The sequence below is a fragment of the Lethenteron reissneri genome, chromosome 16 (assembly GCF_015708825.2).
Source record: "Lethenteron reissneri isolate LAM-NWPU_2019-01 chromosome 16, ASM1570882v1, whole genome shotgun sequence".
NCBI lineage: Eukaryota > Metazoa > Chordata > Hyperoartia > Petromyzontiformes > Petromyzontidae > Lethenteron > Lethenteron reissneri.
The window spans coordinates 11221391-11242425 of NC_083794.1; the positions used below are offsets into that span (position 1 = coordinate 11221391).

General features: G+C 50.4%; 1 protein-coding gene across 5 annotated transcripts in view; it reads left to right on the forward strand.

Annotated features, from left to right (window-relative positions):
* The window catches only part of ARHGAP10 (Rho GTPase activating protein 10), a 100978-nt gene that overhangs the window by 29174 nt on the left and 50769 nt on the right, over positions 1 to 21035 (forward strand). For 4 of the 5 annotated variants that reach the window (XM_061552376.1, XM_061552378.1, XM_061552379.1 and 1 more), the window contains exons 4-12: positions 606 to 674; positions 5698 to 5799; positions 7957 to 8067; positions 8629 to 8733; positions 11557 to 11686; positions 12447 to 12482; positions 14016 to 14116; positions 15360 to 15454; positions 16406 to 16484. In XM_061552376.1, the coding sequence (XP_061408360.1) occupies positions 606 to 674; positions 5698 to 5799; positions 7957 to 8067; positions 8629 to 8733; positions 11557 to 11686; positions 12447 to 12482; positions 14016 to 14116; positions 15360 to 15454; positions 16406 to 16484 (828 nt within the window). The remainder of the gene's footprint in view (positions 1 to 605; positions 675 to 5697; positions 5800 to 7956; positions 8068 to 8628; positions 8734 to 11556; positions 11687 to 12446; positions 12483 to 14015; positions 14117 to 15359; positions 15455 to 16405; positions 16485 to 21035) is intronic. The other variant, XM_061552377.1, reaches the window with a different exon arrangement.

Genomic DNA, 21035 nt, shown 5'->3' on the forward strand with positions numbered 1-21035 from the left:
CAAGGAAGCATGCTTTGAATTATACCGAGACTGAATGAGGTGCACATGGATGAGAGAACATACGCAAGCAAGAGGCGTCGTATTGAGGGATTAGAAAAGTAAGTTAGAATGTCAGGGAATGCAAATGAGGCCAAGAAAAAAAGGAAATGTCTTGAGATTGTCAAAGTCTTTTGACTACTGGAGCTAATACTACATCAACTCCACAGATACGCTGTTGTAGACACTGGAAGTGAGTTGTTATGAGTAATAGTATTGCCTGTGTGTCAGAGGTCGCAACCGGGTACCTGTTACCCGTACCCTACCCGATACCCGGCTACCCGTACTCGGCCGGGTACGGGTACGGGTACCCGTTTGCGACCCTGGTGCGGCCGGGTACGGGTACGGGTAGGCCGTGAGTCACTGGTGAGTAACCGTTTGTCACTCATTTCGGGTAGGGTACGGGTACGGGTAGGATACGGCTACCTGTACCCGGTCGGGTACGGGTACGGGTGCCCATTTGCGACCCTGGTGCGGCCGGGTACGGGTAAGGAATCAAAACCCGTTTGCGACCTCTGCTGTGTGTGTGCGCGCGTGTGTCTTGTGTGTGTTATGACTCGCCTTGACAGATGGAAAATGCTCAGAAGATCATGATTCGACCTTTGGAGTCTTTCAGGCAGCAACTGGAAACAGCCAAGGTGAGAGTGGAGCGAGAATTTAAGTTACCTTTTATTTTCAAAGAGATTGCATACATCTTTTTAAAAAATATAAATCCGCACTTGTGGCATATTTTCTCACACGCCCTGCCACAGATCATCATCACGTTCAAACCAATAGCTTTAAATGTATATAAGAATCAGAGCTGTATTTTATCCAAATCAAGCTTCATATTTGATTTTCGGGTCACGTCGCGTGATCTGACACTCAAATTAATTGTAAATCCTAACTTTGGTCACAACGGCCTTCACGTGTTTAAATGTAGCACAATCGGTGACCAGCATTGTTACCATCAGCTCGCCGCACTTGACAACCCAGTTTAATTCAGGACGCCCAGGATATCCGTCGCTGATACATATCGCTGATGTTGACCGTGAGCGGGAATCGATCGTGGGTCGCTGGGGTTCATGTCGCAGTGCGCTAACCACTGCACCACCGCCCCAGAGGGTACATACATGGACACACACGTATTTATTGAATTCATGTGAGCATTCAAAAACTGTTGGTTCCTCCTTTCAAACAATTTTGACTCTTACTCTTTGTATGTACACTGCATGCCAATTCATTCATCATCATCGTCCAGCCACTAGAGGCCATTACATTCGATGCAGCGTTAAAACTAAACGGTCGATGTTTGAATCACGTCGCAACGATGAGTTGGATCACAAGGGAAGAAAGTCATCACAAGTTCCACCACCACCACCAACAACCTCCTCTCCAAACCAAGGAGTGGGACCATACTCACTGACGCACATCTTTTCACCGTGGCAGCTCTCGCCATCCGGAACGTGGTCGTCATCATCATCGTCGTCGTTATCGTCGTCATCATCGTCACCATCGTCATCGTCGTCACCGTCTCTGCTGCTGCTGCTGCACATTCGCAGCAGTAGCAGCAGCAGCGTTCGCTCTGCACCGACTTTTAAGAGGCGCTTTTTTTAAGAATAGTTTTTATCACAACTCAACGCCAGCCCGGTACAAAACACCGATGGCAGAGCGGAGGGGGGAACAGAAACTCCGTAAACAGCAACCCGATTTCTGCGGGGACAGGGCCCCAATGAAGGGGGAAGATTGGGCTCACCGCCCCCACCGAGGTGGGGACCTCATGCGGGGTGAAGGGTACTTGAAGGTTTATGACTTGAAGAGACATTTAAAGGCCCCACCTCATTCGTCTGGCTTTCGCGCGACACTCCGAGATTGACTCCACCTCGGAGTGATGGTCAGTTATGTCCGTGAATTACTACGTGCGTTACAAATTACATAATTATATTACGATTGTTATCTAACCGTCCAGGCAGCTGAGCTGCAGAGCGAGTGACTAGCAATCAGGTGCCAGTTCAAATTATCACTGGAAGGGGGTGGAGGGGGGGATTGACTCGAACCCATCATCCCTCCAGGGTCGTTAAAATCAGTGGTGTCTGCTCTGTCATAGCAGTGTTGGGATTTCCTACCACTTGCTCACAACTCTTAATTGTAGAGGGTCACCCCCTTAAGTGCTCATTTGAGCAAGAAATCACTTTTTCTGCTTCCTCTGGATGCCTATCGCACTCTCCGAGTCACGCGGCGTTCGCATTGCTCTTGGCGCATCACCAAGTGGTGGTGAAACCGGCCCGGCCGGGGCGTTGCCTCGCTTGTGCCCCACGGAGACAACTGCACGGGTTACGTAGCGCGATTCCCGACGCGCCGGTCGCCTGCTGAAGTGTTTCATTGGCGGTGCAGGAAGCTGTCGGCGTAGCAGCAGCAGCAGCACCTATTGTGCATCTTCGCAAATTGTTGGAACTTTTTTTTTGTTGCGCTCTCCAGTTTGTGTCTCCCAGATTGTCGGTAAACCTTTGAGCAGTTCGCCAAGAGGGTATGTCCCAGCACCCAGTGAGACGGAATAAAATATAGAGGCAATCAGTTTAACACGTAGCAGGCTTTCGCGACCAATATCATCCATATAATAGAGGTTTTTTTTGGGTTGGATCGCGTAAATATAGAAATGTGTCGTTAAAACCCGCCACCACCCGACACAGCCAACTAGTAAGGGGTTGTCACGTAAACAGAACGTGGCCAATTCGTCACTAGTACAGCACACCGATTAAGTGTTGGAGAGCCAAGCCACAACATTTACAAACTCTGATGAAGCTAGTTGTAAATTACGGGCAAAACGTCGTACTCAGATTGTAAATGCTGTGGCGTGGCTCTTCAACACACAATCGGTGTGCTGTACTAGTATACTACACTATACACCACACTATACAATACACTACACTATACACTACACACTCGTGCTGTACTAGTATACTACACTATACACTACACTACACACTACACACCGGTGTGCTGTACTAGTATACTACACTATACACTACACACTAGTGCTGTATTAGTATACTACACTATACACCACACTATACACCACACTATACACTACACTATACACTATACACCGGTGTGCTGTACTAGTATACTACACTATACACTACACACTAGTGCTGTATTAGTATACTACACTATACACCACACTATACACCACACTATACACTACACTATACACTATACACCGGTGTGCTGTACTAGTATACTACATTATACACTACTATACACTACACTATACACTACACACTAGTGCTGTACTCGTAACGAATTGGCCACGTTTTCTTTACGTGACAACCCTTATTGGTTGGCTGTGTCGGGGGGTGGTGGGTTTTAACGACACATTTATATATTTACGCGATCCAACCCCAAACAAACCTCTATTGTGGATGAGAGGGAATGTTTGAGACGGTAGAAATGAGACGGAACAAAAGGTCAACAGTATGTCACGAGTCGACGCAAATGAGACACCGATAGCATTTCGCCACCATGGTTTGCTTCTTCCTCGTTGTCCGTCAAGCGCTCGCCACCAGCGCGATGACGACCACGGAACGGCTCGACGTGTCTTCGAGGATGGACGAACAAAGAAAATAGTTGCCGATTTAAAGCTTTCGTGACTGCAGGGATTCATCTTCTTGGTTCTTTCGGTAAAGTCATGTAGAATGGAAATAATAAAATAATAAAAATAAAACATAATAAAATAATTCTCATTCAGACTCTGTCTCCCCGACAGACCTGTTCTTCACCTGAGGACGGCTGCTTGCGTTGTGGCCGAAACGTCGTGAGAATTATTTTATTATGTTTTATTTTTATTATTTTATTATTTCCATTCTATGTGACTTTACCGAAAGAACCAAGAAGAGAAAAATAGTTGCCGTCTCGGCCTGACCCCGCCATCCATTTTCTGTGCGCCGGGCCACGAAGCTGCAAGACGGCCTCGCTGGAGGATGGGGTCAGAAATGTCGCCAATGGGAAGCGGAAATCGGGAAACGGAGGCGGGACCGCGGTGTCTCATTCGTCTTCTTACCAGAGGTCGCAAACGGGTTTTGATTCCTTATCCGTACCCGTACCCGGCCGCACCAGGGTCGCAAATGGGTACCCGTACCCGTACCCAGCCGGATACGGGTTCCCGTTCCCTACCCGTACCAGTAGCCTACCCGAAATGAGTGGCAAACGGTTACTCACCAGTGACTCATGGTCTACCCGTACCCGTACCCGGCCTCACCAGGGTCGCAAACGGCTACCCGTACCCGTACCTGGCCGGGTATGGGTAGCCAGGTATCGGGTAGGGTACGGGTATCGGGTACCCGGTTGCGACCTCTGCTTCTTACTCTTAGGTTTTTTCGGTAAAGTCACCCACCTGATGACGGAGACTTGTGTTGCCTCCGAAACGTCGTGATTTATAATTTTTTATTTATATTATTATTTCAACATTTTTTTTTACCTACGTGACTTTACCGAAAAAACCTAAGAGTATGAATCCTTGCAGTCACAAAAGCTTCAAATCTAGAATTCTCATTCGTCTGTTCGGAGACGCGTGGCCCTAAAACTCGACGAGATTGCTCTGAGCCAGAACAAATTAAACTGCAGCGCAATTAAGAGATGGGCCGTATACAGTTAATTAGCGGATTATCCGGCTTTCCCGATGAACCGGCGCTTGCGAAGCGGCAAATGAATAATTTGAGGTTTAGCATATAAGCTGCCCCCCACTTGTCGGGGGTCAGTGACTCGGTGCCCACGTGACTGCAGGCACGTCAGCAATTAGAGCGATGGCTTTTAAGAAACAACAACAAAAAGAGACGGTGCGTTTATACCGCTTCAACTGCTCTCTACAGCCGGTGAACAACATATGGGTTTTCTCGCCTCGTTTCGACACAAGCTGCGTGTAACATCGTCTGCGCGTTTGTTTTGTCCGGGGCTAGCCTTTCCACTCCCACCCCCGCCACACCACCACCACTCCCAATGCCTGAGCCAACACGACCCCCACGATGTGCCACGCTGTTCCGGGACGACACCCCCGCGTGCACCAAAGTTTTGAGTCGCTCGCGCGAACAGCAGCAGCAGCAGCTGTTGTTGTTGCCGCTCGACAGAAGTCTGTCGTCAAATCCCGCTGAACAAGTCGTCTTCCTCGTAGTCATCGCCCACCCCCCCCCCCCCCCGGCCCCCCCCCCAGCTGGGGTGTGGTGCGTTGGCGGGGTGAGCCTCGGTGGCATCTCGGCGGTTGACCCCTCCCAGTTGTGGAGGACGCCAGAAACGCTAAAACAAAAACACTGCCTCACCACGGAGTCGAGACGCGTGACCCCTGCCAGTTTAACACGTGGCAGTTAGGAGGCTTTCTTCGAACAATGTGATCCAAAATAAAAAATGTGGTTTTATTGCGTAAATATGAACGTCGTTGAACCCGCCACCACCCGACACGGCCAATTAGTGAGGTTTTTTTTCACGTAAACACAACGTGCGTTACTACTTATACACACACTGGTGGGTTGCGGAGGAAGCCCATAACATTTACAGCAGGGGAGGACCTCTTCACAGATCTGGCTAAATCGCTTGATGAAGCTGGCTGCAATCAAATGCTAAACGTCGCAGTACTCGGGTTTACTCCCCAACACGCCGGTGTCACCTTTCCCGCGCTGTTCCCGCCGGCAGGAGGAGAAGAAGAAGTTCGAGAAACAGACGGAGAAGTACTACAGCCTCGTCGAGAAGAACCTGGGGCTGTCGTTCAAGAAGAAGGAAGCTCAGTTTGCCGAGGTAAGCGAGCGGCCGTCGATTCTTCGCTTCCCTCACCGACCGTCACCGTCACCGCCCCTCCGATGTGTTTGCCGTTTGTCGCCGCCGCGTGTTGTTGTTCTGCACGATGCCCGACGTTTCGCTGCGCGCCCTGGGATCTTCTGGAAGGCTCGTTGAAGAAGCTCCCAGAGTTGTGGCGTGGAAACGTGCGGAAAGTCGCGCCGAAGCAACGCTCGGGTGCAGCCCGAGAACGTTGGAGAGCTACGCAGCACAACCACAAGCGGCAGTGCCATCGTCATCATCATCGTCGTGGTCATCATTGTCACCATCAATACTATCATCAATTTTGATTACAACCCTATTTACCATCCACATGTTGAAATCGATTTTCTTCCCCGAGCCACGTTGCCGAGTTGGCACTATCTGCTCTCCTCCGTCATCGTCAACCGTGATCCATCCACCCCCAAGGCTTCACTATCACACACGGTCTGGCCAAGCGTCCGTTCATCTGTAGGGGCATAAGAACAAACAGTTGTTAAAGGAACGATCGGAGTACAAAGTTGGTTAGCAAAACACTTTTGAAAGGTGAGCAAATCGCTCTGTTTGAAAGCAAAAACGATTGTGTGCTGTAACGTGTGATTCTTCACTAACCCGTGTGTTCCTCTCTCTACCTCGGTGTAATATTGATACGTGTCACCAGTGTCACCCTGTGATTCGTCAGCTTCCATTGCCTCTCAAGCAGGAAGGCGTCCGAGTGTTTACTTCCTCTCTGCCTTTTGGGCATCAACGCATTTAACCGCCCGCCCCGGGTTTTGTTTGCTCCACGAGCCCAAATGTAACGGCATATTATTTGCATGTAATCCGCATAAATTTAGAGGCGATAATGCGGCCTCCAAGCGTGCGGTTAGACGTGCGTTGTGAGTACGTCCGGCGATCGTCGTGAAGACTTATCCTGAGACATTTTGCGGGGATGTTTTTTTCCTTTTCAAACCGCTCGCGCTCCGTCACGTGATTTACGATCACAAACTCGATCCTGATTTCGGGCGAAGGTGAAAACATTTTACCCGAAAAATTTTCTCAAACGTTAAATCCCTAGGGGGGGGGGTGGGGGTGGGGGTCATCTCCAGACAGCGTGTTTCCTCTTGACAAGAAGCACGCGTGAATAAGTATCCAACGGGCGCCGGAGACGCGTTTTCCTCTTTAGAATCTGGTGCAGTCGAAAAGTGGCGTTGCGGTTCCGAGGTCCGGAGCGGTTGAGCGGGCACTGGCTGGGTTCGATTCCAGGCAGCCACAAGTGCAGCGAGCTGATGGTCTCAGCCCGGTCACCAATGACCGCAAAGACAAAGATCCACCGTGTAGCCTTAACAGACTGTAGGGGCAAATGCTGTTAGCGAGTAGCACCTATGAAAGCCGGCACGGCACACGAGGGGGTGGGTGGCCAGCACCACGCCCGGCCGCCTTTGTCTCCCGAGTGGCGAAGTTTACACACAGCACCAGGTACTCATTTGAGGCTGAGTTGCCCTAGGGGAGGCCCAGGAGTTTGTAGCACAGCGCGCTGACCGCCAGTGACTGCACACACACACACAAAAACCATGCGAATTAAAACATCAGCCTGCCTGTAACGCAACAAACGTTCCTCGCTTGTACAGACAGGGTGGTAAAGTGCTGCCCTCTTCTGTTTGGACTGGAGATCACATGACATGACATCAAAGAGAGGGGGGTAGCTCTGTGGTTTTCACCTCCTGCGGACCGGTCTCGGCAAGAAATCCACGTGGATTCTTCATTTCTCGTTGCTATGCCGACACCACAATCGAGATATATTTTGGCGAAAACGACGCAGTACTACGTTAATTAAATCAGGATCAGAATCATTATTCATACCGGTGGAATCTGATGAGCTATGAAGCTCTTTTTCACAGATGTCCAGTGGGGGCAGCGTCAGCATGTTACAACAACAACAAAATACAATCAAGGAAACACGAGTAAAACAGAGAAGCGTTAGGCAATCAACAACAAAAAATAAAGATAACATATAAACAAAATCCTTAAGTGGAGCATATTTTAAATGAGTAACACGAAGCAAACGCATCAGAATATACTCGATCACAATCGATGAATCGTTACGCGCCTAATCCCCCCTAACCCCCTCCCCCGTCTCGTGCATCCTGACGTCCCCAGCACGACAAGTATGTCGAGCAAGAGCGGAGCCAGTTCTGCGAGACGTCGCTGCAGTACATCAGCACCGTGCAGGCCGTGCAGGAGCGCAAGATGTTCGAGTTCATCGAGCCTGTGAGTTCAAATTTTATTTTTTCACCCGCGGCAGCCGTCGGCAGCCGTCGGCACGTTCTGCGATCGTCCAGTCGGGCGCCGTACCCGATGACGACAGTGGTCAGCAGATCTGTTGACTAAATTAAACACATTTTCTTGGTTCTTTCGGTAAAGTCGCGTAGAAGGGAAATAATACAATAATCAAATTCTCACGTCATTTCGATTGCAACACAAGCAATCATCATCAGGTGTGAAAACCACAGCAGAATATCTTGCAGCACAAGAAGAAGGGAGGGATGCGCGTAACTGCATTGTTTCGAGCGTTGTATGATCGCACAACTGACAAAAAAAACTGGGACTGTGGGGAGCATTAGCGCAAAGCTTAGTGCCCTGCGCTGCAAACCCAACGACCCGAGTTCGATTCCCGCTCACGGCCAACACCAGTAAATATTTTTGATTCGGTACTAGCCACCCACCCCCTCGTGTGCTGTGGCGGCCATATAGGTTCTCACTCACAGTCCTTGCCCCAACAGTCTGTGAAGGCTACATGGGGGGGGGGAATCTTTGTCTTTGTTTCCACAGCTTCTGGCGTTCACCCACGGGCTGTGCACGGCCTACCACCAGGGCTACGAGTACGCGAAGGACTTCAACCTCTACAAGATACAGCTGCAGATGAGCATACAGAGGGTAGGTGCATTCACCACCCACGCTGTTGTTGGGAAGCACTCGCACGTGCTCATATTTTTTCCCCATTTTGTGTGTGTGTGTGTGTGCGCTATCGGTGTCATGTCAGAAGACGAAATATCCATTGGGAAGTCTCGCAGAGCAGTGGCAAGCCTTCATTTTGGAGAATGGCCCGTGGAAGTAGATATTACAGAGCTACCTCTAACATCCCATAAAGTGATCTGTGGTCCATACAGAAGGGGGCAGCACTTTCCCACCCACCACGTATGATATTTTGACTTCTCAGAGCTGGAATCAGGGCCATATTTAATGTCAACAAATGTTGGCGCAGCCATTGGTAACTGGTTGAGGCCATCAACTCACTGCACGTTTGGTTAAATCACAGGCGGCTGAAATCCATAATCGAACCTGGGATATATCAGTGGTGCCGGCTCAGCGTTCCGATCCCTAAGCCCCCCCTCCCCCCGCCCCCTCGGCGTCTTTGAGAAACACAGACTCAATCAACACCGTCAGCTTCCGTACAAACCCCGCCACGGATCGCGTGGCAATTTTCCAGTGGAGCGAATCGAACCAATGGCATTTTTGCTCTCGACGTGCTATTTGCTACTGGGGGGGGTGGGGGGAGGAAGTAAGGACAAGGTTTTTAAAAAAGGGCTTGGCTGCTGGACGGCCAACAATAAATCGCATGGCTGTCAACGTGTTAAAATCATGTTTTAGTTTGAAAGGAACAAACAAAATCTGTTAATGTTTCATACACACTGCGATACGCGGCGCCGTTTAAGAAAGCAAAGGCTGAATGTGGCAACGTCGGCACCGCTGGTTGTGATCTCTTTCGCGGTGTTGACAATATCCATGCGGAATTACGAAACGCACTTCGACCGGTGGTCGTTTTATTTTTTGCTGCCGCCGGGTAACATTCCTCTCCTGCGTGAGAAATCGAACTCAGAACTCGTTTTGCTCGATGACCCTGACAGACTCGCTGTGCAAGTGCCGTTATCGCTGGCGCAGCCCATGCACGGAGCTCTATGGGTACCGTCACGCACCCGTCCCATCGCCTTTGATCTTCCAGTGTCGCCGCTCCTGCTGTTGTTGTGATTATTGTACCTCACCGGCTACTCATTTGTTGCCGGATCTGTCGATGGATACGGCAGCAATAATGATAATCAAGTTCAGATACTGCTCGTCACTGGGTACTCCGCATCATGCCCTTTGCTCGAGTCATCCGGAAGCAAAGCAGGATGGAGCCTGCATCAGTTTAACACGTCGCCTTTCACGACCAGTATCATCCACATTTCGATTCAAAGCTTTCGTGACTGCATGGATTCATATTCTTGGTTCTTTCGGTAAAGTCACGTAGCAGGTAAATAATAAGAATAACATAATTAGGACTGCTGTCTTTCCGACAGCCCTGATCTTCACCTGAGGACGGCTGCTTGCGTTGTGGCCGAAACGTCGTGAGAATTTTATCTTGTTTTATTTGTATTATTTTATTATTTCCCTTCTACGTGACTTTACCGAAATAACCAAGAATACAATATCATCCATACGAAAGGTTATTCTTTGGGTTAGATTGCGTGAATATGAATGTTAACTCCCCCTCCCCGCCACCACTCGACACAGCCAATGGATAAGCCTGAATGACGCTCGGATGGGGGACCCGCCGTAAATGAAGAAGATTTCTATCGGCGGTTGCTGCTGCTGCTGCTGGGCTACGTGGTGGGCAGCAGAGGGCAGATGCAGCACAATCCGTTGCTGTGCTGTCGTTAAATGCTCTCCATTCTTTGCACTCCCCTCCTTCACCGGCTGGCTGCTGACCAACCGACATGGGGAGGCCTTGATCCAGCAGTGGATTGGCCAAGGGGCTGCCCGTGTACAGGGATGGTCCAGATGTCTTGTGACCTCCTCCAATTAATTGACCCCTAACATGTGTTTTTTTTCCTTCGCATATTAATTTCTGTTTTGAATAAAGCTTACTTTTAAAAAAGATTAAGTTTTAGAGAGCGTCACGAGACGGTCCGGACCACCCTGCACGTACACGCACATCGCCCTTGATGCACCCGATCATCGGGTCTCTCGGAAACTCAGCGGCCCTGGTTTAGTGTGAGGGCTCACGAGGGCGTGCCAGGCGTTCTGGACGTGGGGCTGTGAGGTGGCCAGGAGATGGCTGTGAGGAGTGCCGCCCCCTTCCACCCCTCCCCACGTCCGCCTGGTGGGTTTTCTCCGGGCCCTCCGGTTTCCGCCAACATAAAGCCAAACGCTCGTCAATGGAACTGGCCGAGCTTCCCACCGCAAAACCCTCCTAATGCATCGTCTTGAGACTCAGCAAGTCTTTCCGGAGTAAAAAGAAAAATCAATCGCCCAGTCGTATCTGACTAGTGCAGAGCGAAATTGTTACGTGATGGGTTTTTTATTTTTCTCGCCAGTCATTGGTGGACTGGGCTGCAACGGTGAAGTCTTCAACACGCTGGAAGGGGACCCGGTTTAGTCGCAGGCAGCTGCCCGGATTTATTACCCCAGGTTCTCAGAAGGGCCAACTGGGCACTTTGACCCTTGAGCCACCTGACCCCCCCTCCCCCTCCCTGACCACGGAGGACTTGAACATGGAACGCGCACGGCAGTGAGCTAGTAACCCCATTGAACTGGGGAGGGTTTTTAAATATAATTCAAAATTCTGTCAGTCTACAATGTATTATTTTAAGCCACGTCACTGAGGGCGGGGGGGGGGGTCACGTGGGCCCATGCGCAGCAACAGCAGCAGCCTTGCGTGAGGCCTCGCACGCCAGCGTGAGGTCTCGCACGCCAGCGTGGGTGTGTCGCTTCTTGCAGACGCGCGACCGCTTCGAGAGCACGCGCTCCGAGGTGGAGCGCCTCAAGCAGAAGGTGCGGGAATCTCCCGAGGAGCACAAGCGCTCCAGCGACTACACCGTCGAGGGCTACCTCTACGTGCTGGAGAAACGTACGCTCCCCACCACGCGCGCACGCACGCACGCTTGGACTCGCATGCACGCGTGCATCGGAAGTAAAAGGCCACGCGGGAGGACACGCGGCACAATTTGGCGCCAGCCATTGTAGAGTGCGGTTGTGTCGCTACGGTTCTCCGCGGTGAGTAAAGGACGTCTTTAAAAACAGCGGCGCTACTCCTCGCTGAATATAATTTAACGGCAACTGCTTGCGCGTTCCCCGATTCAGCGGTGAGCGGGACACCCACCACCCTGAAACGTGCAGACGTCTCGGAAAGGGAAAGAGTTAATTGGTCGAAATTCACAATGCAGGACTCTCCTGAGAAATAATTCCGAGACTAAGTGAGGCTTTTGTGGACAAACTAAGGGCATTATTACTTGAATTATTTTTGTTGATATGAAAATTTTTTTTATTAGAGATTCAGCTATTTATTATATTCTCATATTCCATATACCCCCCCCCGATCCCATTCAAATTGTCCAATTGGCGTACTTTTCACAAAACAAATGCATTTATATTCAGGACCCTGCAGCTAGGAATGCATCGCGCTTTGTCAGAAATTGGCCCCGCGGGAAAGGAGATGATGCGGGAACTTCTTCCCAAGTCACTTCAATAGGCCTCTTTTATCCACACGAAGGACACACTTTAACGTACCCTGCGAAGGGGCGTTCGTCACACACGTCAAGTTGAAAACTCGCAAAATCTGGAATTGATTCCAGTTCAGGAAATGTTAACGCGATGGTGTTTTTGTACAGGTCACCTGAGTGTGAGTGGCGCGTTCCCCATGTCAGGTGAGTTTCTTCACTAAGCCGCAACACCCAGTGTGGTGCAGTATGGCCACACATCTTTCCGCGAATGATAACAACAACAACAATAAAATAATATCACATAACCCGTTGTCAATCCGGTACTGGATGGGAGGTTGTTTGGCCATACTTCACCACGCCGGTCAGTGCGGCTTGGTAAAAGCGGAGGGGGAACCACGACCGGTTTCACATGTCACTCGCCAATGGCCGGGATTCGGACTCGGGTCACCGGGTTCACAGCGCAGTGCGCCAACCGCTGAGCCGCCACTCTCCGTCCAGCTTGGACCGCCGCTCTGATTCAGCGAGCGTTTATCTGAACGACTGATCTCTATCCATCTTTTGAAATAGGTCTTCCTGAGGTTGTTGTAATTCACGAGGATTTTAACTTTTTGACAGGAGGTTTTAATCGCGATGTGCCGTTTGCCTGACGGGCGGCCGTCTTTGCGATCTGCAAATGATCACGCGCACGGTGCTACTAATCCCCACGCTGGTGCATGCGCTTGCGTCCTCTTGGGAGGACAGCTTACGGCATGGTTTATTTACCGCTCGTCGGTCGCACGGTCGAAATCACGATCGAGGGGGTACCCTGGTAAAACGTGATAACCCACGTTATATGCAGGGTGCCGTGGTGGCGAAATATTATTGTTGTGGGTTTACTCTCCAACACCGGTGTGCTGAACTAGTAACAAATTGGCATGTTTACGTGATAAACCTTACTAACTTGCTGTGTTGGGTGGTGACGGATTTAACGACATTCATATTTATGCGATCTAACAAAAAAAACTAATTATAGAGATGTTTCAGTTTTCAGTTTCATTTATTTGGTATAGCCCTGCGAGCCATTCGGCTCTTGAATCGGGTGCAATGTTAACTCCCTCGCCCAGGTATGCAGGAGGTCGTAGGGTTCGATCCCGACCCTGACACCTGTTTATTTGGAGTTTGCTTGTGGATTTCTCTCCGGTTCCTCAGATTTTTCCCTCCACATTTCGAATCAACATCACGTGTTCAGAGTTTTTGGCTGCTACACATTTCCACGTGATACGCCACTACGTTGAGCTATCATTTGTGGCCAGGTCGCTTTGGAAAAAGAGCTACATAGCTCCGCTGAGCTTTACCTGGCAAAATTAAAATAATAATAAAAATAAAACATAATAAAATAATTCTCACGACGTTTCGGCCACAACGCAAGCAGCCGTCCTCAGGTGAAGAACATGTCTGTCGATTTTTTTTTTAGACTCTGTCTTATCGACAGACATGTTCTTCACCTGAGGACGGCTGCTTGCGTTGTGGCCGAAACGTCGTGAGAATTATTTTATTATGTTTTATTTTTATTATTTTATTACTTCCCTTCTACGTGACTTTACAGAAAGAACCAAGAAGATGAATCCCTGCAGTCACGAAAGCTTTAAATCGAAAATTAAAATAGCTTAGTTAATAGATGGTTAATAGATCTGCTGACCACTGCCCGCTGTATCTCTGTTTGTGTTCTTGTCTCTGTGTTTTTGTCATGTCGCACAGGACCCTTCGGGACCACGTGGGTGAAGAGCTACTCCAAGTACAAGAAATCAAACCGGCAGTTTATCCGGGGCCCCTCCGAGCTCAAGACATCGGGAAAGCCGGTACGAGCCCAGGTCGCGCTGCGGTAAACGTGTTCCCGGTTGTAGCCCACCAGCCGCCCTGGTTAATACTGCGGATGAATCGAACCTGTAAATACGCAGCATCTGCTTTACGTATGTATTAACATACTTTTTTCCCACCATACATAGCCAACTGTGCTAATCGGAGGTGCACAGTGAACATTACACATCCCTTAGACGTTCAAAGCAGAGTAGGCCATGTCTACCGGCATCGTGGTCCAAATTTTGGCAAAACTGAAGCATTTTGCTGATAATTATTCCATTGGGAAAACGCGTAGCAATCGTCACCCCCTGACTAGCGAAACGCCTGCAGGCTGTGTCTGAAACGAATACCAAATCTACCAATGATTTGCTTCGAATTCCCTTGAGCGAATGTGGAACAGGAAGTTTCTTCTGCCAAGAAGCATATCCTGAAGCTGGCTCAGCACTGCTTAGCTTTCAAGTTGGCTCGTTAAGTTGACTATTGTTATCAACATTTATTTCTTTATCGATAACGTAATTTCATTTAAATGATAAGTTTACCAACCTTAACCAACCCACGCTGAACCGCCTGTTGAAGCATGGCCAAACAAGTGCCATGAGCAACACATCCTAGGCCTTCATCAGGCAGTGGACTGACAAAGTATGCAATTGATCGTCATGTGACCAATCGCATCAGACGCTGCCCCCGTACGGTTTGAATGCTCACATTGTGCGATTGCGGGTCAAACATGACTGAAATTTAACTGGATTTGATTCGATCTCCCGGCGTAGCAGTTGAAACAACAGTGCGAGTTTCTCTAACACACACCCCCCCCTCCTCCACCCCACGCTGCCTCTGTTCGCCCAGCAGCGTGAATCGGGTCCACCACAGCTAGCCGAGATTGGCGCGTCCCTTGCGGGTGGGCTAAAGTGTGGGCACTCCCACCTCTCCCTAGGTGTGTTGTATGCACGAAAGAGTGAGCCTCGAACAACCCTCCAGTTGGGCCTCTCTGTAGAGCTCTTTCAAGCGGAGGTTCTTCCGTCAGCAGTAGTGGCGAGCAGGCATCGGGCCTGCGCCTTTTACCTTACCTCACCGTTGCTACAGTCGTCCGAGTCTGGCTCGATGGGCGAGAGGGCCCTGAGTTGGTGAGGCGACACGCGGCTGGGTCGAGGTTTGGTGCTCGTGTTGTAGTCAACCGCGTGGAGACGCCTCCCTCTCCCGTCTTTGCTGTGCGTGCGTGCGTGCCTGCCGTGTTTGTGCCAGGCGGAGGAGGAGGAGTTCACCGTGAGGTCGTGCGTTCGCAAGCGCACAGACGCCATCGATCGCCGCTTCTGCTTCGACGTTGACCTCGGCGACAGGTATTGTTGCACGGGGGCAGGGTGCCGTTTGGGTTTTGTCGAAAGGTGAAATGACACGAAGGTCAGTTTTTTTTATGCAGAGGTCATTGCCCGGCATAGATTTTAGCAACTGGATCGGCTCGTGTGCGGGGGCAGCTAGACGGATCGTGGCATCGCACAACCGCGATAGATGGCGATGGCTTTGGAGGGAGGTAGGTCTTCATCTAGCAGTGGATAGATGAAGGCTGAAGATGATGAGACGTTAGAAAATGCCCCGATTGTGGCAAGAGAGTAAATACAAAAAACACAACACTTCAGTTTAGAATGATACAATTTTTGTATCTTGGCTTATTTACCCGGTTGCCGAACGAATACATTATAATGTCGCACTGATTACACACAAAGTGCTTGCCGCGAATGAACCACAAAATCTTGGTGATCTCGTCACAGAGCATAAGCCGTCACGCGAACTCCGGCATCCTTGCGGCAGGGGCTTGTCTCTAGCTGTCGAATAAAGACGGTCCACATCGCGCGTTTTCCGTTGCGCTCGTGCGGCCGTCTGGAACGCTCTTCCTTCCGATATCAAAAGGCCACTGGAGCTATGCACTTTTAAATCTCGATTAAAAACGATTTTCTTTAAAACTACTTTTGTGTTTTGTTCGTTGTCCTTCCCCCCACACCTCTGATTAGCACGGTTGGCTACGCACGGTGCGAAAGAAGTTCAACATACATAGATGACCTCTTGAACTTGAATGCCTTGCCAGCCACCGCAAGCAGCTGCCTATGATTGGGGGATGTATGTGTGGTGGGGGGGGGGTGGGCATGGACGTTCATGACGGTCCCCTATAGAATATGAAGCTTTGTCACGGAGGGCGTTGTGCCGCGTTCGTATCGCACCGTTCTTGGCCCTCCCGCCCGTGCCGCCGAGTCGTAACCACCCCCCGCCGGCCTCTCTCGCCCGACCTTGCGCAGGGCCGGGGTGCTGACGTTGCAGGCGCTCTCGGAAGACAGCCGCAAGCAATGGATGGAGGCCATGGACGGGAGGGAACCGGTGAGGGCAAAACTGCGGTGGCAGTGATCGCTCCTACTCTCAGTTCTTTCGGTAAAGTCACTACGTAGGTAAAAAAATGAAATTAAAATTTATAAAAATAAAATAATAAAATCACGACGTTTCGGAGGCAACACAAGTCTCCGTCATCAGGTGGGACCGTCACAGCCAGATGACGGAGACTTGTGTTGCCTCCGAAACGTCGTGATTTTATTATTTTATTTTTATTAATTTTAATTTCATTTTTTTACCTACGTGACTTTACCAAAAGAACTGAGAGTATGAATCCTTGCAGTCACGAAAGCTTCAAATCTAGAAGTGTTCGCTCCCTCCACCCTCCTCCTCCACGATGTGGCTTATCGTGTGGAAATTTATAGCAGCCAAATGCTCTAAACGTGTGATGTTGATTCTAAATGTGGAGGGGGAAAAGCAGAGGTCCCAAAGAAACATCCACGCGACCACGGGCAGAGAGACACGCAAACTCCAAATATACAGCGGGCGTCAGGGTTGGGATCGAACCCACGACCTCCTGTATACCAGTTAGTCGATCGCCAGGTTGCACATGGCAGGGTAAAAGTGGCCGTGAACCCTTTAGGAGTCTCGGGGGGATTATTTAGCTGGAGCTCCCTCTAGTGGAGGCCCTCTTACACCAGCAGCGGTTGTGAGCAAACAGACTGGTGGTGCAGGTCATCGTGACCTGCAAAGCAACCTATCCAGGCGCAGCGTCTAATGTTACTCGGCAGCTCGGTACCTAGGTCAGCCGTGCGCTGCTGCTGCTGCAGCCAGGCGCTGTCCCAGATGACCACGTGTGGCATTTTCCAGGCGTGTTTCTGGCCTCATTCTGTGGGTCCGTACAAACGGTGGGCCAGAGGACCACACCAGCTTGTTGAGTCGCATACATGGTCGTTTGTGAGACGGGTTTGTCGGCCGAGCGAGTGAACATCCACCAGTATCAATCTCAGGCAGTCCCGTCTGATTCATTCTCCGTTGCGTCATTTGTGATGTGCCAAAACCATCGCACTCGATGCCCTAAATTGGAGAATCGATTTGTCTTTCTAGATTTGAAGCTTTCGTGACTGCAAGGATCCATACTCTTTGTTTTTTTTTGGTAAAGTCACGTAAGTGAAAAAATAAAAATAAAAATATATAAGAATAAAAATAAAAAATAGAAATAACTTAATTAAATCACGACGTTTCGGAAGCAACACAAGCTTCCGTCATCAGGTGGGACAACCACAGCAAGAAACAAAATTGCCCACTACAGTAATTTTGTCGTGATTTTATTTAGTTATTTCAATTTTTTATTTGGTTTCTTATTTTTTATTTTTTCACCTACGTGATTTTACCGAAAGAATCAAAGAGAATCGATTTATCTGTTGGATTTGTTTGTCCGCGTAATTTTTTGCATTGCTTCTCCGTTTGTTCCAGCTCCTTTGTTAGGCATGCAGTGATCCACTGATTACATTTTATTCTTACGTTCGTGGTGCATGCATAGGCTCATACACTTCAGCAGTGATCGTTTACTATTGATGCAAATGATCTGAAAGATATCTAGCAATGTTCCATCTCGGCTCATGGAGCGGACGGAAGAAATAATACAGACAGGACCGGACAAAAGAAAATCGATCTCGCTACTCCGAATCGTGACAATTCGTCCAACCGCTGTGGGTGGTGAATTATCATACTGGGAGCGCTTGGCACTGCTCTCTGAACCTCATTACCCGAGTTCAATTCCCGGTCATGGCTAACATCAGTGGCAAGTGATATCCACCTCCCCCCCGAACCCCACCCCCCCTCCCCCTACAACAGGACCTTTACCAACGCACACAGACGGAGCGGTGCGATGAAACGTGGCCGAACAAAAGCTCCCACTTCCCACCCGTTCATCCAGCCTTGTCTGCGATTTATCTATACAGCATCTAAGGATCACCACCAGACGGCAGTGTTGCGCTGTTGAGTCGTGTCCTTGCATTGCTATTTACACGCCTGCAACTAAAATAATTACATTTTGACTTAAAACGTCGTGATATTTTGATTCACTTTTTTTATTAATTGTAAATAATTAACTTAATGCCCCGCTAGGAGCAGCCTTGACCATACCCATGTTTAAACCCCCGGACTCTTAGCGCGTCGATGCGTTCTGACCACACCAGTGCTGCCGCTGCTGCTGCTGCACCACGTGGCAATGTGTTCTAAGAATCCTCAACTTTCATGGGTGCCCTTAGGTGTGCCGAGTTGGGTAGATCGCTAAGTGAGTGTCCACGCGATCGCCACACTACCCTGACCCTGCTGGGTGGACAAAGGCGGGGAGGTGGATTCAACAAACTCGTCCATTGTTGCTACTCCCGCGCTGGGAGATTGTATCGAAACGGCGATCCCTCTGGATCTCATGTTTAGCGTTGCTGATCATTGCCCGCGCACGCACGCGCACACACGTACGCACACACGTACGCACACACACGCACGCGCACGCACGCGCGCGGCATTAATACATCGCACCCGGCCAGGAGCTGGTAATTAATTACAATCGGTGTTACGCACCGTGGCCGGGAAGGGAACCGCAGGTGGGCCTGGGTCCGCCGCACTGCGCGCGAGCCGATGGGCAAATCGATCTCTGCCTACAGCGCGGGTCAACTTACGATGGGGGGGAGAGATCTTACGAAGGCCGACCTCCTCGGACAGCGGCGAGTGCGGTTCACCCAGGGGGCAGTGCCATGACGCCCCAGCCGGGTAACTTCCTGCGACGTTGCCAGTGGCATCCCCCGGGGTGCCGCCCTTGCCCCGTTGCCCGGTTTGACCTCCCAAGCGAGTGACCTCCTCCGCTCTTGTGGATCTTAAGTCCCCAGCTGTGAGCTCCGTGCCGTGAGGCTCAAAGAGCAAAGCGCTGTCTCCTCTCTCTCTCTCTGCGGCCGTGTCACCGTGCGCGCGTGCATGTTGTGTGCGCGTGCATGTTCTGTGTGTCCGTGTGTGTGTGTGTCCGTGTTGTGTGTGTGTGTCCGTGTTGTGTGTGTGTGCGCGCGTTGTGTGTGTGTGTGCGCGTTGGGGGGAGGGGATGATGAAAAACAAGACAGCCGTGGAGGCGGAGTCAATGAACAGCTGATGGGTGCTCGTAAATCTGAACTCCGTGCGACATCGCCGTCGTCGTTAGCCATGATCAGTCCACTGCTGGATGAAAGCCTCCTCAAAGCCGTCGCTGATCTGCAAGTGTGATAATCCATCGGGGTATGATTGAGAAAGGTAAAGGCGCAGCCCTGCAATTCCTTTCTCAGGCCACTGCTGGTGCAAGGGCCTCCACTGCAGAGAGCTCTCCAGACAGACTGTGGTGACAGCAGAGTCATTGAAAAATCGAGGGCGCATATGAACCCGGGTGCGTGCGCGTGCGTGTGTGATAGGGGGCGTCGCTGTGACGTCGTCGCGATGAGCACACCGCGCGATGAACCCGTCGAACCAAGTTTGAGTCCCGCGTCACAGCCAACGTCGGTGACGAATATCTGAACTCTTACTGGGACTCCCTTAGGTCGGCTTAGCCTTAAAAACGAGTACCTGGTGCGGCGGTATGTTGACATCAGCGCTGGAGGGGGACAAAGGATGTGGTTCTGGCCACGCACCCCAGCCGTGTGCCTTGCTGGCCTTCACAGGTGCTGCTCGTTTGACAGCCTATTTAAGCTCCACGTGGGATCTTCGTCATTGTTCGATAGTCGCTATGGTTTTTTTGTTGGGTTCAGTCGTCGCTCTCACCCACGGTGAGCGCTCAAGAAACGTAATTCCTATTCTTTACAACCAACACGGTCCCCCTGCGTGCCGCGATTGGTGTGCCCTGGGGCGTGAATTTGAGCAAGTTGCCCCGCCGTGGGTTCTCACGCCGTGCGGCGGTCCCGGGCCCGCCTGCGGTTCCCCCTTCCCCGCCACGGTGCGTAGCACCGCTTGCAATTCATACCAACTCCCGGCCGGGTGCGATGTACGAATGCCACGCCCACGTGTGCGTGCGTGTGCGTGCGTGAGTCTGTGTGTGTGCGCGCAATGGTTGGCAGAGGGATCGCTGGTTTGATTCGATCTCCCGGCGTGGCAGGGGATATAATGGTCCAGTTTACTAATAGGGTTTTTCCCCTTTTTTCTGGCAACGAAACTGACACCTTTTGCAAGGAATCATGCTTACATTGACCACAATACTTGCAGTCAAATGCAAACAAAAAACAATACTCTGATAATTTATGCATTGTCCTTGAAACTGATTGGTCCACACCAGAGACGGCTTTCTTTAGAGCCTAGTCTCATATGGTGTTCGATCAGATGACGCCAAAAGGTGCACAGTTCAAAGACAACGCACTATCAGAGTAATGAGAGCTCGGGGTGAGCAGCTACATCTTGTTGCCAGAAAAAGGGGAAAAACCCTATTAGTATATTTTGGTACTGGCAAAGGAGGTCCCATGAAAATGGTCCAGTCTATTAAATCCACCTCCCCGCCTTTGTCGACCCAGCAGCAGTAGTAGGCCAAAATATATCCTACTATCGGGGGGGGGGGGGGGTGCTCTCCAGACTCTCCAGATTTTCCTT